The sequence below is a fragment of the Somniosus microcephalus genome, chromosome 25 (assembly GCF_052327205.1).
Source record: "Somniosus microcephalus isolate GS21.2 chromosome 25, FLI_Smic_1.0, whole genome shotgun sequence".
NCBI classification, from domain to species: domain Eukaryota; kingdom Metazoa; phylum Chordata; class Chondrichthyes; order Squaliformes; family Somniosidae; genus Somniosus; species Somniosus microcephalus.
In genome coordinates, this window is record NC_141011.1 from 27,954,037 (window position 1) to 27,969,293 (window position 15,257).

The window sequence follows — 15,257 nt, forward strand, 5'->3', positions numbered from 1 at the left end:
CACCACCACTCTATACATCTAACGATGAAGTAGAGATACCCATATCTACCTCCGATCCGGTGATACTGGAACCCGATGAACCCGACACTGGCATTCAAGCCGAATCAGCCTTGCCAGAAGAACCTACTACACCACCAGAAACTACTACACCCCCGAGGCGTTATCCGGACCGAGTCAGGAAGCCTCCTGAGAGACTAACTTATAATTAATTAATTACAGCAATGTATATTATTTTGCATATAACATGTAATTAATAATTACTTAAAATATGATGTACTGGTTAGCTAAAAGGGGAGGAATTGTGGTGTATGTGCCTTTAAGAGCCCCAGGTGTGCGTAATGCCGGTAATTGCCACTTGGGCTATATAAGCCTGTGTATTGTGTATATCCTTTCGAACACCCCCCAGACTTGCTTAGTAAATACCTATGAACCAACTCCTGTCTTCAGTGTCTTTATCTACACACGGACACTACAGTAACATGGCTGACTTTCAGATGCCAGAACTTTGTGTTTTGAGGTTTTGGAACACATTTTGCAGGTCTATTGAGCTTGTATGTGTTTAAGCTGAGATCCATATGCACTGTGACCTCCTTGGAAAGCCCTCTCTCCACATTGACTGACGCTTATAACATCTGTTCCTCAATTGAGATATATACCAGCGGAATGTGAACCATTTATACCCTCTCATCCTGGTCCTCAGAATCGGAGGAAGACTAGCCACGGCAGCAGCAGAACCAGGCACAACAGCAGCAGCAGCAACAACAGGAGCGCCAACCTTTTCCTCAGCCACCTGATGCTGCACAGGGCAGAGGGCATCCGCACAGGGCTGCTCCGCACCACAGGAGATACCCCAAACACAGGGTTTACAGGCCGAGGATGAGCTTCCTCAACATGAGTGAGCAGCAGTGCCAAAGGAGGCTGAGACTTCCACGAGAGGTAGTCGCTGACATCTGCACAATGCTGCTCCAACACCTGGAGTCCAGAGGAGTGGGTGGACACTCCTTACCAGTGGCTGTCAAAGTCACCACCGTACTCAACTTCTTTGTCCTTCCAGGGATCAGCAGCAGACATCAGCGGCACTTCCCAGTCAGCCACACACACTTGCATCACGCAGGTTACCAATGCCCTCTTTGCAATGTCACACAATTACATCCACTTCTCCACGGATGAAGCAAGTGTAACTGCGTGTGCAGTTGGCTTTGCAAATATGGCAGTCTTCCCAAGGGTGCAGGACACCTCATCACAACCCAGATGTATTTGCAACCGCAACCGGAATGACGTATGAGGAGAGATTGTGTCGATTGGGCTTATACTCACTGGAGTTTAGAAGATTGAGAGGGGATCTCATCGAAACCTACAAAATTCTGTCAGGTCTGGACAGACTAGATGCAGGAAGGATGTTTCTGATGGCCGGGGAGTCCAGAACCAGGGGTCATAGTCTAAGGATAAGGGGTAAGCCATTTAGGACTGAAATGAGGAGGAATTTCTTCACCCAGAGAGTGGTGAACCTGTGGAATTCTCTGCCACAGAGGGCGGTGGAGGCCAGTTCATTAAATATATTCAAGAAAGAGTTGGATATGTTTCTTGAGGCTGAAGGGATCAAGGGATATGGGGAAAAGGCAGGGACAGGGTACTGAATTTGGATGATCAGCCATGATCACATTGAATGGCGGAGCAGGCTCGAAGGGCTGAATGGCCTACTCCTGCTCCTATCTTCTATGTTTCTATGTAAGGGCTTCCGCTCCCTTAACGTCCAGCTGGTGTGTAACCACAGGAAGAACATTATGCATGTTTGCGCCAAGTTCCCTGGCAGTTGCCATGACTCGTTCATCCTGTGGCAGTCTAATGTGCCTCAGCTGTTCAATCTGCCAACCCAACTTTCTGGATGGCTACTTGGAGACAAGGGCTATCCCCTGAAGACGTGGCTAATGACACTGATGAGGAGGCCATTAAACGAAGCTGAGGAGCACTACAATGTGAGATACATTTCCACTAGAAGCATCATAGAGTAAACCATCGGCTTGCTCAAAATGCAATTCAGATGCCTCGACAGATCTAGTGGAGCCCTACAGTACTCACCAGCCCGGGTCTCCAGAATCATCGTGGTCTGCTGAGCACTGCACAACATCGCACAGCAGCATGGCTTACCGCTGCCTGAGGAACAACTGGCTCAGCACACAGCCTCCTCCTCCTCGGAGGAGGAGGAGGAGGATGCAGATGAGGAAGACCTTGCGGACGCTTTCACCAGCATATGAGCACATTGCTGGCCGTGAGGCAAGGGATGCACTAATCCATGCCAGATTCATGTAAATTAACGCAGCAACCACATGTGGCTGGCACATGGAAATGAGTGTCTGGCCGACCTTCTTAACACACTATACAGCATCTGTACAATAAACTGGGATCCTATCACTCTCAGCGCCATCATTACAGATGAAAGGTGCCCTGACCCCTCACTGTGACACTTCCATTTCTGAGCACACATAGGCCAACTCTTTGAATCTTTGCCATTGCATCTCTTTATTACAATTGACATAATGATGAAAATCTTCACTTTGTTTTATATCAAAACACCCAATGACTACCCTTGTGACTATTTGTGTGTTAACTTTCTGTTACGTGTGCTTCTCCGTGGTGCTTCCCCTGTGGCTTCAGCTGATGTTGAGGCACCTTGCTCATTTCCATGTTGCACCTGCTTCGACGCCTTTGGCAGGCATTCTCTGAGTTTGGGAGCCTGGGAGGGCTTGGCAACAGTCTGCTCCTCCTGCGGCTGTGCAGGGGCTGAGACGGCCATCTCAGTTGGGTGAGAAATCGGGGTCTCTGACCGAGAGCTCCGCAGTGGCATGGGAGTGTGAGCGCTTGGAGAGGAGCCCACACTTCCTTGTCACCCACCAACATCCCTCTCATGGGTCACCTGCACTTCACTGCTAACAAGTAGCTGGAGAACACCTTGCTGCACATCAGTGGGACCATGAGGACCCGTCTCTGTACTGACAGTCCACATAATGGGGACATCCATATTCCTCTGGTTCCTCTCCTCAGTGGATGCCCATCTATCCTCCATAGCAGACCATCTATTTAGAAGAGTCACCATGTTCATTTGCGTCTGGCGATTTATGTCCTTCGTGGAGGTTGCCATCCTTTCGATGGCGGCACCTACATTCGCCATTGAGTGCACCACGGCATTGCTCATGTTTGAGGTGGACTCCTCCATTCTCTGCACATCGCCGTTACAGTGGTTGCAAACCCTGTCAGAGACTCCTGCACTTGTTCCTGAAGTTCCAGCACCACTCTATTTCTGGATGGCCCCAGAGGCACAGCGTCCACATGCAGCTGAGCACAGCTAGGAGCATCCCGCACTCTCCGACGAGGACTCTCCACTGCTGTCCCTGTCTCCACCATCTGCTGATGCTCACTTGTGAACTGTGATACACCAGGTGACAACACTAATCTATCTCGCGAATGACCCACCGAGATGCGCGTCTCTGCGCTGGTGCTGGGTGCGCTCAATTCCGCTGACGCTGCACCCTCAGAGGTTGCAGCTTCCTCTGAGGAGTCTTCCGGCTCTTCCTCCTGGACAGTGGGGAAGGGGGCTCTCGATGGTCCTGTGGGGGAGTAAAGGCATGAGTTAGACATGTGATATTAACGTAGCAGACACATCCCATTGTGCAGATGATCAGAACTCAATCTGTATGAACATCAAATGCCATATCAGTCACTCATGTAATCTAAATGAGAGGGTTGCAAATCTATTCTGTCCACCAGCTTGCTCTACTGTGCCCGTCTCTCCGTCCCCCACTTCCAGCTCCTCAGCACCTCCGACAATGTCGAGAGCAGCCTCCTCAGCGGTGGTCAAATGCGCCAAGGAAGGTGGCCCTCCTCCTGTCCTCCCCCTCTCCCTCTTATTGTGGGCTCTCTTTTCCTGCAATGAGGGACACAAGTGGAGTTTGAGCGAGAATGTTGGAGGGAGTGTAGAGAATCCATAGCATAGATGCTTAGAGGGAGACAAAGATGGAGTGAGGTGCCAATACCAAGGTCCCTCCCTGTGCGTTGTTAGTTGTTGCCATTGCATAACAGTGATAGCGAATGTGAGGGGTGCATAGTAGAATGGTGGAGTGATTCTGTACATAGGGAGAGAGGGATGGTTAAGGGTGCAAGGGATGTAAGGGTAGGTTAGGATATGCAGGAGTAGGTTGCCAATGCAGAGTGCTAGTGATGAGAGGAGATGGGGAGCAGGTTGAAGGTAAGTGTGATGTTATACTCACTTTTGCTGAGTGTAGCAGATCATTGACCCTTTTGCGGCACTGAACCCAGGTGCGTGAGCACAAAGACCTGGCGCTCACCTCCTCAGCAATTTGCAGCCAGGCTGCCTTGGTTTGCTGAGGAGGCTTCCTCCGTTGATTTGAGGGGAGCAGAACCTCTTTGCGGCCTCTCAGTCCCTCCACAAGAACATGGAGAGAGTCATCATCAAATCTTGGAGAGGCCTTTGATCTTGAACCACTCATCTCTCTATCTGCCACACAGAAAAGCATCATAAAATGAAGGCAAAATCACAAGGCTGCACGGGCCCCCTTAATGCAGCTGAATGGAAGATGTCAGCAGAAGCGAGCAGCAGACCCGAACCCACTGATTGGGCCGGCAACGCGCACGACGGGCTTAATAAGCCCAGTTAAGGGAAAATTGTTAATGCGGAGCAGATTAAACTGGCAGCGGGACTGGAACCCGCCAACCTGACTCCAACCCGCCTCCATTCGGAAAATCATGGCCAACGTTTCAGGTCGATGACCTTGCACCAGAACTGGAAGAAATTAAAGATTTAACAGTTTATAAGCAAGTCTCTTTCTTAGGCAGTCCCTCGGAACCGAGAATGACTTGCTTCCACATTAAAAATGAGTTCGCAGGTGACTGATGAGTCCAATGCTCCCATTTTTTCAGACAGCAGGTGCTGGTAATGTTTCTGCTGCTGCCATTTACACCTCCTCTCGACCCATCTTTTGTTTCTTTATTGTCCCATTACCACCCCCTTTTACCTTGCACTGTCATCCCTTTCGTCGTTTAATCATTCCTGCCCTCCACCCTATCCCTGACCTTCCCTTTTGTGCTTTCCTTTCCCCCCACCCGCTCCCTTTGCCCCGGCTCTGTACTTGCTCATAAACTGTTATCTCTCCACAGCTGCTGCTGGACCTGCTGAGTGTTTCCAGCATTTTGTTTTTATTTTATTCTGTGTCTAATTGTGCCATACATCAACTCCTGGATGAGTTGAAATTTTCTTCGGCTCAATCTTAACAAAACAAAAGCCACATTTTCAACTCCTGCCAATACCTCCATGTCTCTGGCCCTGGCTCTAACTCTGACTCCATCAATCTCTTGGCTGCTCACTCAGGCTGAATCTGATAGTGTTAGATTCAGCCTCTCACCTTGGGGCCCTGCTTGACCCTGAAATAAGCTTTTTATTCCACCTCTTATCTGTCCTCAAGACTCATTCCTCCTCTTGCAACATTGTCTGCCTATGCCCTTACCTCCGTCCACTGCTGCTGCAGCCCTAATCCATATAATTTCAGGATCGATTTCTCAAATACTACCTTAATTGACCTCACTTGTCACTATCCTGTCTCTGCTGTATGAAGTCCCACATATCTTAACCCTCCATGCTCCACTGTCTCCCTGGTCCTCAGTATTTTTGTTCCCATTTTTCAAATCCCTCCTCAGCCTTTCTCCAGCCATTTCAGCAATCTTTCTCAGTCAGGCATTCCAACTTCTGCTGCACCCACCCCCACAAGCCTTGGTCAGATGCTGGGTGCCTGAAATACATACGAATTAGGAGCAGGCGTAGGCCAGTTGGCTCCTCAAGCCTGCTCCGCCATTCAATAAGATCATGGCTGATCTGATTATTCCACATTCCTGCCTACCCCCGATAACCTTTCACCCCTTGCTTTCAAGAATCTATCTACCTCTGCCTTAAAAATATTCAAAGACTCTGCTTCCACCGCCCTCAAAACAAACAAAGAGGTCTTTGTTTAATCTTCATACATGAAACATCAGAGAGGAAGAATTTTTTAAATTTTTATTTGCTTATGGGATCTGGGCGTCGCCTTGAACCGCTGCAGTCCGTGTGGTGATAGTACTCCCACAGTGCTGTTAGGTATGGAGTTCCAGGATTTTGACCCAGCGACGATGAAGGAATGACGATATATTTCTAAGTCAGGATGGTGTGTGACTTGGAGGGGAGCTTGGAGGTGGTGGTGTTCCCATGTGCCTGCTGCCCTTATCCTTCTAGGTGGAAAAGGTCACGGGTTTGGGAGGTGCTGCCAAAGAAGCCTTGGCGAATTGCTGCAGTGCATCTTGTAGATGGTACACACTGCAGCCACGGTACATCAGTGGTGGAGGGAGTGAATGTTTAAGGTGGTGGATGGGGTGCCAATCAAGTGGGCTGCTTTGTCCTGGATGGTGTCGAGCTTCTTGAGTGTTGTTGAAGCTGCACGCATCCAGGCAAGTGGAGAGTATTCCATTACACTCCTTACTTGTGCCTTTGGGGAGTCAGGAGGTGAGACACTCGCCGCAGAATACCTAGCCTCTGACCTGCTCTTGTTGCCACAGCATTTATGTGGCTGGTCCATTTAAGTTTCTGGTTAATGGTGACCCCCCAGGATGTTGATAGGGGGGGATTCAGCGACAGTAATGCCATTGAATGTCATGGGGAGGTGGTTAGACTCTCGCTTGTTGGAAATAGTCATTGCCTGGCATTTCTGTGGCGCGAATGTTACCTGCCACTCATCAGCCCAAGCCTGAACATCATCCAGGTCTTGTTGCATGCGGGCATGGACTGCTTCATTATCTGAGGAGTTGTGAATGGCGCGGAACACTGTGCAGTCATCAGCGAACATCCCCATTTCTGACCTTATGTTGGAGGGAAGGTCATTGATGAAGCAGCTGAAGATGGTTGGGCCTAGAACACTGCCCTGAGGAACTCCTGCAGCGATGTCCTGGGGTTGTGATGATTGACCTTCAACCACCACAACCATCTTCCTTTGTGCTAAGTATGACTCCAACCAGTGGAGCGTTTTCTCCCCTGATTCCCATTGACTTCAGTTTTACTAGGGCTCCTTGATGCCAGACTCGGTCAAATGCTGCCTTGATGCCAAGGGCAGTCACTCTCACCTCACCTCTGGAATTCAGCTCCTTTGTCCATGTTTGGACCAAGGCTGTAACAAGGTCTTGGCGGAACCCAAACTGGGCATCAGTGAGCAGGTTATTGGCGAGTAAGTGCCACTTGATGGCACTGTCGATGACACCTTCCATCACTTTGCTGATGATTGAGAGTAGGCTGATGGGGCGGTAAATGGCCGGGTTGGATTTGACCTGCTTTTTGTGGACAGGACATACCTGGGCAGTTTTCCACATTGTCGGATAGTTGCCAGTGTTGTAGCTGTACTGGAACAGCTTCAATAGTCATTGCTGGGTTCCCATATTGGGGACCCTGCTTCAGATCCCATTGGATCTGACGGTAATATGAAAGGCTCCTAGCTGGGAACATGGGTTCAGATTCCACTAGCTGTAGTGGAATAGAATGCTGGATTTCTTGGCTGAAATCGTAGCCGTGCTATTGGTGCTAGATTCCCATGCAGGATGTCAGGGCTTGAATCCTAGGTCTTGACGATTGAAACATGTTCTCTTTTTCTAAACAATGTCAATGTTGCCATTTTTAAAGCAAGCATATAATAAAAGAGCTCTAAGTTAGGATGTTGGAATTGTAGCAGTAGGTTTCATGTTGGGGCTGTTGTCTTGTTAGCTATCTACTAGGTGTAGGTCATTGTAACAGGAGGGCTCCATGTTGGGATGGCGCACCATAGCAGGTTTGGTCTGTGTTGCGTCATAGCAGAGGACTCTATGTTGGGTGTAGGACATTATAGTGGGACAGTTCCATATAGGGTTACACATTGAGTGTAGGCTTCATAGTACGAGTGCTCAATGCTGGGGATGAGCATTGTACTATGGGGTGCTCTGCGTTGGTGTTGAGGGACCTTACTGGGGTTGCTTTGTATTGGGGTGGGGAATTGTAAGGAGGCTCTGTGTTGGAGGTGAGACCAGTTTTAATTTATTAACTAATTTGCATTATGTAAATGTTCTTTGCTGCCAAGTTGCCATGGCACTGCTTCTCATCTTTTCCTTTTCTTAGAAAGGAAGTTGGTGTTTTCTAACACTCTATCTTTCTGCACAGCTCGGCAGTATGGAGACTGATTACGCAAAACTCAAGCGGAAGTACAAGGAGCTTAAAGCCAAAAGTCATGAGGTGATCAGTGCTGCGAGTAAGGAGCAAGATGTTCAGGAGGTGAGTGAGAGATTTGACTTCGATCTGTGAGAAAGGATTTGTTGAACAAGGACATCTTGATGCATTAGGAGCCATTTCATACCTACCCGGAGTGTGATACTGTCAGAATGAAGCATATCTTACACTTGAGGAGTGCATTTGACAATCTCAGAAAGTGGAAGGTAGAATAATGTTTTGTTCTTCAGACCTCTCAGTTGTGCATGATAAATAATTTAGTCAAAAACAGAAAATGTGGCTGCCTTGACCTGAGCTATATGGAGCAGAAGATGCAGATTCAATTCCTTGTTTATGTTGAAAAATACTGATGTCAGCCAGACAGCAGTAGGGGCATTCTAAGTAGCCTCAGTGCCCTAATCTAGAGATGGATAGCACGAATCAGCCAGGGATTGTGATCCAGATTGCTGGGATATGCTTCTGTGTGGGTATTGGGAGAGGGCAGAATTGGTCTCAGCCATGATGTCCTCCACTGCCTAGGCTGACACATAAAGATGAGTGTGGTGTTGGATGGCACCTGTGTAACAGTACCTCAATAGGAGTCAGTGCCATTGGGATAGTAGGGGAAACATTTTTTGGAGGGATGGCGATGAGGCGTTTTAAAATGGAGCCCTGATTGAAAGGGTTGTGCCTTGTATTCTGCGAACACTGCTAATTGGTCTTTGCATTACCTCCAACAGCATGTGAAAAGGAGTAGCGAGGCGATGGAGAACATACAGCTAAGGCTTGAAGAAGAAATTAAAAAGCGGGAGTACTTTGAAGCTGCACTAGCTAGTGCCCAGCAGTCAAAAATACGAGAAGAGGAGGTAGGACTGTGAGGAAATTGCTCCATTTGACATTGGAGATGGGAGCTTCACCAGCTGGATCAGAATATCTGCTGCTGAACCCATTCTTTTTTGGTGGTGTGAGGCAGATTAGAAAACATGTAAAATAATTATAAAGACAATCTTAAAGAGACAGTACAATGTTTTTAATTTTGTTTTTGGATTTTACAGTACCATCTGCTGTAATACACTGTTGCTTACGTACATTTTTAAACAATGGAGTAAGACCCCAGCTTAGCCATAAATGGAGTGTGGTAATGACAATCCATTAAAATATTTTTTTTCTTGAGCATTTCAGACATACTGATGCAGCAAGCGCCTGGGGACAGTTTACTATGTCAAAGGTGCTATATAAATGCAAGTTGTTGTTGTTTAGGTAGTAGGACTAACTTGAGAAGTTTAAGCAAATTGTAACCAAGAACAGAAAATGCTGGAGACAGTCGACAGATCAGGCAGCACCCATCAAGGAAACAAGAGTCAGTTGGCAGTTAAGATATAAAACCTTCCTCAGAACTGAAAGATATTGCAGGTGAACAGCATTTAATAAGGAACAGAAAAAGGGGAACAGGGGAAAAAACACATGCGCAATGTCCACACGCACAGGAAAGTACATAGAATGACCTGCAAAGTGCGACGGTGGGGATCAGGAACTTATTAAAGGGCAGAAGTGATATGCACAGGCAACAAGAGGGAGGCATAGTGACAGAAATTTAAGAAATAAAAGTTAGATACGAGACACATATCTATCCCCCTTTAAAGCTCCACTTTGCCAATGTTTTCATTCTTCTCATTCCACGTACCTATCCTCTTTCAACATTTTACCCTTTAAATAAATAGTAGTCATTTGAACAGTCAGGAAGGATTGTTAGGGGAGAAGTCTGGGACAAGAAAGTTCAAACTTGAATATCTATAGCTGTTTTTATGTTGATCTTGTTCTGGTGGCTCTAGATGCACAGGGTTCCCACAAATGGCTGCATGGCCAGATTTTGTTTTAAGAGCAATGGGCTGGAAGACCCACTGAAATTCTGAACAATGTGTACTTATTTCAAAATTTTACAATTTGCATTTATATAGAAAAACTTCTCAACACTTTACAGTGCAGTGAAGAGAAAAATGAACACTCAGCAGGAGGGAAGTAAAGTAGATGGAATTAAGGAATGGGGCTGAAAGAGCAAGTGAAGAGAAATATATTTTAAAAGCTTTTGTAAGGAGGAGAGAGGAGATAAGGTGGAGGGATTTTCATAGGGGGTTCATGAGAGCAGGGGCATGGTGGCTGCCAATGGTGGGAGTGAAGAGGACGAGAACAAAGGAGTGGACCAGTGTTGAGTAGCAAAGGGTTTGAGCAGAGAATACGGCTGAAGAAAGTTCGTGGTAATGGAGGTATTTGAAGGCAAGGTCTAGGATCTTGAAGTTGATTGGTAGGGGAAGGGGGAGCCAGTGGAGCTTGGCAATGACCAGGGTACAGGCTTAGCCAGAAATTGAGAAGCATAAAACAATAACCTCAAACTAATATCAGTGGCATAAAAAACACGCCCAAGACTGTTTTTCCCTAACTATAGGCGGCCAAAGTTCCAATTCCAGTTTCTTTAATCTTTCACCAGCATTTGCCTCCCTTTGTACAGTTCTGTGCTCTGGGAAAGAAAATGACAGAATCTCATGAAACAGTTTGTAACATTTGTCTCATTTACCTCAACATTAATCTACTTGAAGAAAAGCAAATTTAAGAAAGTCAATTTTTGCAGTAGATATTTGTGTTTGTAAAATTTCCAGTGCTTTTTTAAAATAAACGATATTAATGTGACTGAGTCATATCGATCAAAAAGGTCTGGGTTCAATCCCCAGTCTGTGCTGGTCTCACCCAGAGTGGTGATTGGAGTTTTACCAATAAACTCCGTCCCTCTGGACTAGAGTAGGAGGGAAATCAGCCAGGCTGCTGCTTCTGATTGCAGTCCAGTGACTTCTGCTGAAATGTGCATCCACGTAGCTATTGAGCAAGGGCAGCATTCGGTCTGGATTTGAGGTCCCTGCAGTCAAATATCCTGCCAGCCCTTACTATCTAGATTTGCACATGGAACCATACTCCAGCAAGTATTTGGTGCCTTCAGGAGATGGGAGAGGATGAGACTGATGGTGATGGGATAAAGGATAAAAAAAAGCACTGTACTAATGTGGCGTTTCCTGCCTTCCGCAGGAGCTGGAAGCTTTCAGGACTCAAGTGCACTTTCTGAATTTGGAGCTGAAGGATTATCGTGCAGCAACAGAACAGAATCGGTTATTAAATCAAGCTCTTGAAAGGATGCAAATGGAGAACAGTGCTCAAGAGCAGAAGGTGAGGTGATAATACATAGCAGCAACTAATACAATACCTAATATCGCTGCAATGTGCAGTCACAGCAGTACACCTGAATACCAATACCACTCACCAGATCCAATTCTGAGATAATCGTAAGCTGATATGCAAAGTTCACTCCCTAACATTCTGTATATCTTGGATATATACCAAACTATGAAGTACCTTTTACAAGTTTGCATTCCCAGCAGGGAGTCTTACTCATGATTTTCCAGTTATTTAAATGACGGGAACATTGTGAGAGCCGCATATCAGGCACACCGACCATCCTGCCCGATTCTATGATATGCCCGCCCATCAAGGCAGGCTCCGAGCCAAGAGCACAAACTCGTAAAATTTATCCCTGTGCACACTGTACATAGGAGTACATTCAGCCCCTCGAGATTGTTCTGCTATACAATTAGATAATGACTGATCTGAGCAGAAGTACAGGTTATGGTGTGTGGCCCAAATAAGTGTTCTCTATACAAACGCATGGAATATAAGGAACAAATTGAATGAATTACCAGCGCAAGTTCAACTTCGAGGGAAGGGTATGGTAGCTATTACTGAGACATGGCTGCAAGAGGTAGGCCTGTGGCAGATGGTGAGAACTAACACGAGGGAAAAACCTACTTGACCTCGTCCTCACCAAACTACCTGTCGCCGATGTATCTGTCCATGACAGTATTGGTAGCAGTGACCACCGCAAAGTCCTTGTGGAGACAAAGTCCCGTCTTCATACTGAGGACACCCTCCATCATGTTGTGTGGCACTACCACCGTGCTAAATGGGATAGATTGAGAACAGATCTGGGCATCAATGAGACACTGTGGGCCATCAGCAGCAGCAGAATTGTATTCCACCACAATCTGTAACCTCATGGCCTGGCATATCCCTCACTCTACCATTACCATCAAGCCATGCGACCAACCCTGGTTCAATAAAGAGTGTAGAAGAGCATGCCAGGAGCAGCACCAGGCATACGTAAAAATGAGGTGCCAACCTGGGGAAGCTGCAACACAGGACTACATGCATGCTAAACAGCAGAAGCAGCAGAGCTAAGCGATCCCTCACCAACGGATCAGATCAAAAGCTCTGCAGTCCTGCCACATCCAGTTGTGAATGGTGGCCGACAATTAAACAACTAACGGGAGGAGGAGGCTTCATGAACATCCCCATCCTCAATGATGACGGAGCCCAGCACGAGAGTGCAAAAGACGAGGCTGAAGTGTTAGCAACCATCTTCAGCCAGAAGTGTCGAGTGGATGATCCATCTCTGCCTCCTCCTGAGGTCCCCACCATCACAGAAGCGAGTCTTCAGCCAATTCAATTCACTCCACGTGATATCAATAAATGGCTGAGCGCCCTGGATACAGCAAAGGCTATGGGCCCTGACAAAAGCTCAACTGTTGTGCTGAAGACTTGTGCTCCAGAACTAGCCGCGTCTCCAGCCAAGCTGTTCCAGTATAGCTACAACACTGGCATCTACCCAACAATGTGGAAAACTGCCCAGGTATGTCCTGTCCACAAAAAGCAGGACAAATCCAATCCAGCCAATTACCGCCCCATCAGTCTACTCTCAATCATCAGCAAAGTGATGGAAGGTGTCGTCGACAGTGCTATCAAGCGGCACTTACTCACCAATAACCTGCTTACCGATGCTCAGTTTGGGTTCTGCCAAGACCACTCGGCTCCTGACCTCATTACAGCCTTGGTCCAAACATGGACAGAAGAGCTGAATTCCAGAGGTGAGGTGAGAGTGACTGCCCTTGACATCAAGGAAGCATTTGACTGAGTGTGGCATCAAGGAGCCCTAGCAAAACTGAAGTCAATGGGAATCAGGGGGAAAACTTTCCACTGGTTGGAGTCATACCTAGCACAAAGGAAGATGGTTGTGGTGATTGAAGGTCAATCATCACAGCCCCAGGACATCGCTGCAGGAGTTCCTCAGGTCAGTGTCCTGGGACCAACCATCTTCAGCTGCTTCATCAATGATCTTCCCTCCATCATCAGGTCAGAAGTGGGGATCTTCACTGATGATTGCACAGTGTTCAGTTCCATTCGCAACTCCTCAGATATTGAAGCAGTTCATGCCTGCATGCAGCAAGACCTGAATGACATTCTGGCTTGGGCTGATAAGTGGCAAGTAACATTCGCACCACACAAGTGCCAGGCAGTGACGATCTCCAACAAGAGATCGTCCAACCACTGCCCCTTAACATTCAGCGGCATTACCATCGCCGAATCCCCCACCATCAACATCCTGGGGGGGGTCACCATTGACCAGAAACTTAATTGGACCAGCCACAAAAATACCATGGCTACAAGAGCAGGTCAGAGGCTGTGTATTCTGCAGCGAGTGTCTCACCTCCTGACTCCCCAAATCCTTTCCACCATCTACAAGGCGCAAGTCAAGTGTGTGATGGAATACTGTCCACTTGCCTGGATGAGTGCAGCTCCAACAACACTCAAGAAGCTCGACACCATCCAGGACAAAGCAGCCCGTTTGATTGGCACCCCATCCACCACCTTAAACATTCACTCCCTGCACCACCGGCGCATCATGGCTCCAGTGTGTACCATCTACAAGATGCACTGCAGCAACTCGCCAAGGCTTCTTTGGCAGCACCTCCCAAACCCGCAACCTCTACCACCTAGAAGGACAAGGGCAACAGACGCATGGGAACACCACCCCCTCCAAGTTCCACTCTAAGGCCCCGATTTTCGGGCAGCTGTCGGGTGGCTTTTCATGCGGCCGTGGTCCGAAAATCGCGGAAAAAGCGGGTCGGGACCCCCCCCCCCACCGCCTGATTCCCCGCCCCGTCCGACTTTCGGACCGCCGTTTCCACGCGCCCCGCTTCAGTCCTGCCCGCCGCTGGCGGGACTGCTCGTCGCAGCACTAATCACCAATGATCACCTTGTTAAGGACGATTTTCCCGTGCCGTTGCGACTTTGGGGCTTTCCCCACCTGAAACCCGCCTGCGGGGAACCCCGCCGATGAGAGCTGGCGTGAAAACAGCTGGCTTGCTTGCTTGCAGCAGTAGGTCGCTGAGGGCTGAAGAGATTTAAAGAGGCAGCATTTGCAGGCTGCAGGACCTTGTTGATCAAGGCTTGGGGGAACTATTTGAAGCCTTAAGAGCAGCTGCAGAAAGTTGGAGCCTCACACACTTCTTCAGTGTGAGCTCCTGGGAAGCCCCTCTCACCACCCTAACTCAGGACCTCCTCAACCGAGGCATCTGCTAGAAGCATGGGAGGCCTTTGGCACCTTCCCTTCCTGGCATTAGAGGATCTCCAACAGCAGAGGTGACAGCAGCAGAACCAGGAACAGCAGGATGATTACCAGGAGCACCAGGCTGCTGCTCACTCACCTGAAGCTGCACAAGCCAGAAGGGGCCAGCGCTTGGAAGTGGCTTGAGAGCACCTTGCTGCGCTTTAGGGGGCCAGTGGGACCCGTTTCTGCACTGGCAGTCCTACTCAGAAGGACTTCCATGAAGAACTGGTTTCTCTGTTCAACAGATGGCCAACGCTCCTCAAGAGATGTCATTCTCTTATGAGCACTCGCCATGTTTTCCGTATGCTGGCGAGTTATCTCCTCCATGGAGGTTGCCAACCTTTCCATGGTGATGCGTTCATGCACCAATGACTCCACAAAGGCTCTGCTCATGGTCGCTATGGACTCCTCCATTCGCTCCACACTCGCAGCGACCCTGGAGACAAAACCTGCCAGAGACTCCTGCATCTGTGCATGGAGATCCATCACCTCTTCTCTTGTGGATGG

General features: G+C 48.1%; 1 protein-coding gene across 4 annotated transcripts in view; it reads left to right on the plus strand.

Moving 5' to 3' along the window:
* Positions 1-15,257, plus strand: part of ccdc30 (coiled-coil domain containing 30) — a 203,826-nt gene that overhangs the window by 76,929 nt on the left and 111,640 nt on the right. For all 4 annotated transcript variants that reach the window (XM_085966952.1, XM_085966949.1, XM_085966950.1 and 1 more), the window contains 3 exons: positions 8,219-8,329; positions 9,004-9,129; positions 11,339-11,476. In XM_085966952.1, the coding sequence (XP_085823078.1) occupies positions 8,219-8,329; positions 9,004-9,129; positions 11,339-11,476 (375 nt within the window). The remainder of the gene's footprint in view (positions 1-8,218; positions 8,330-9,003; positions 9,130-11,338; positions 11,477-15,257) is intronic.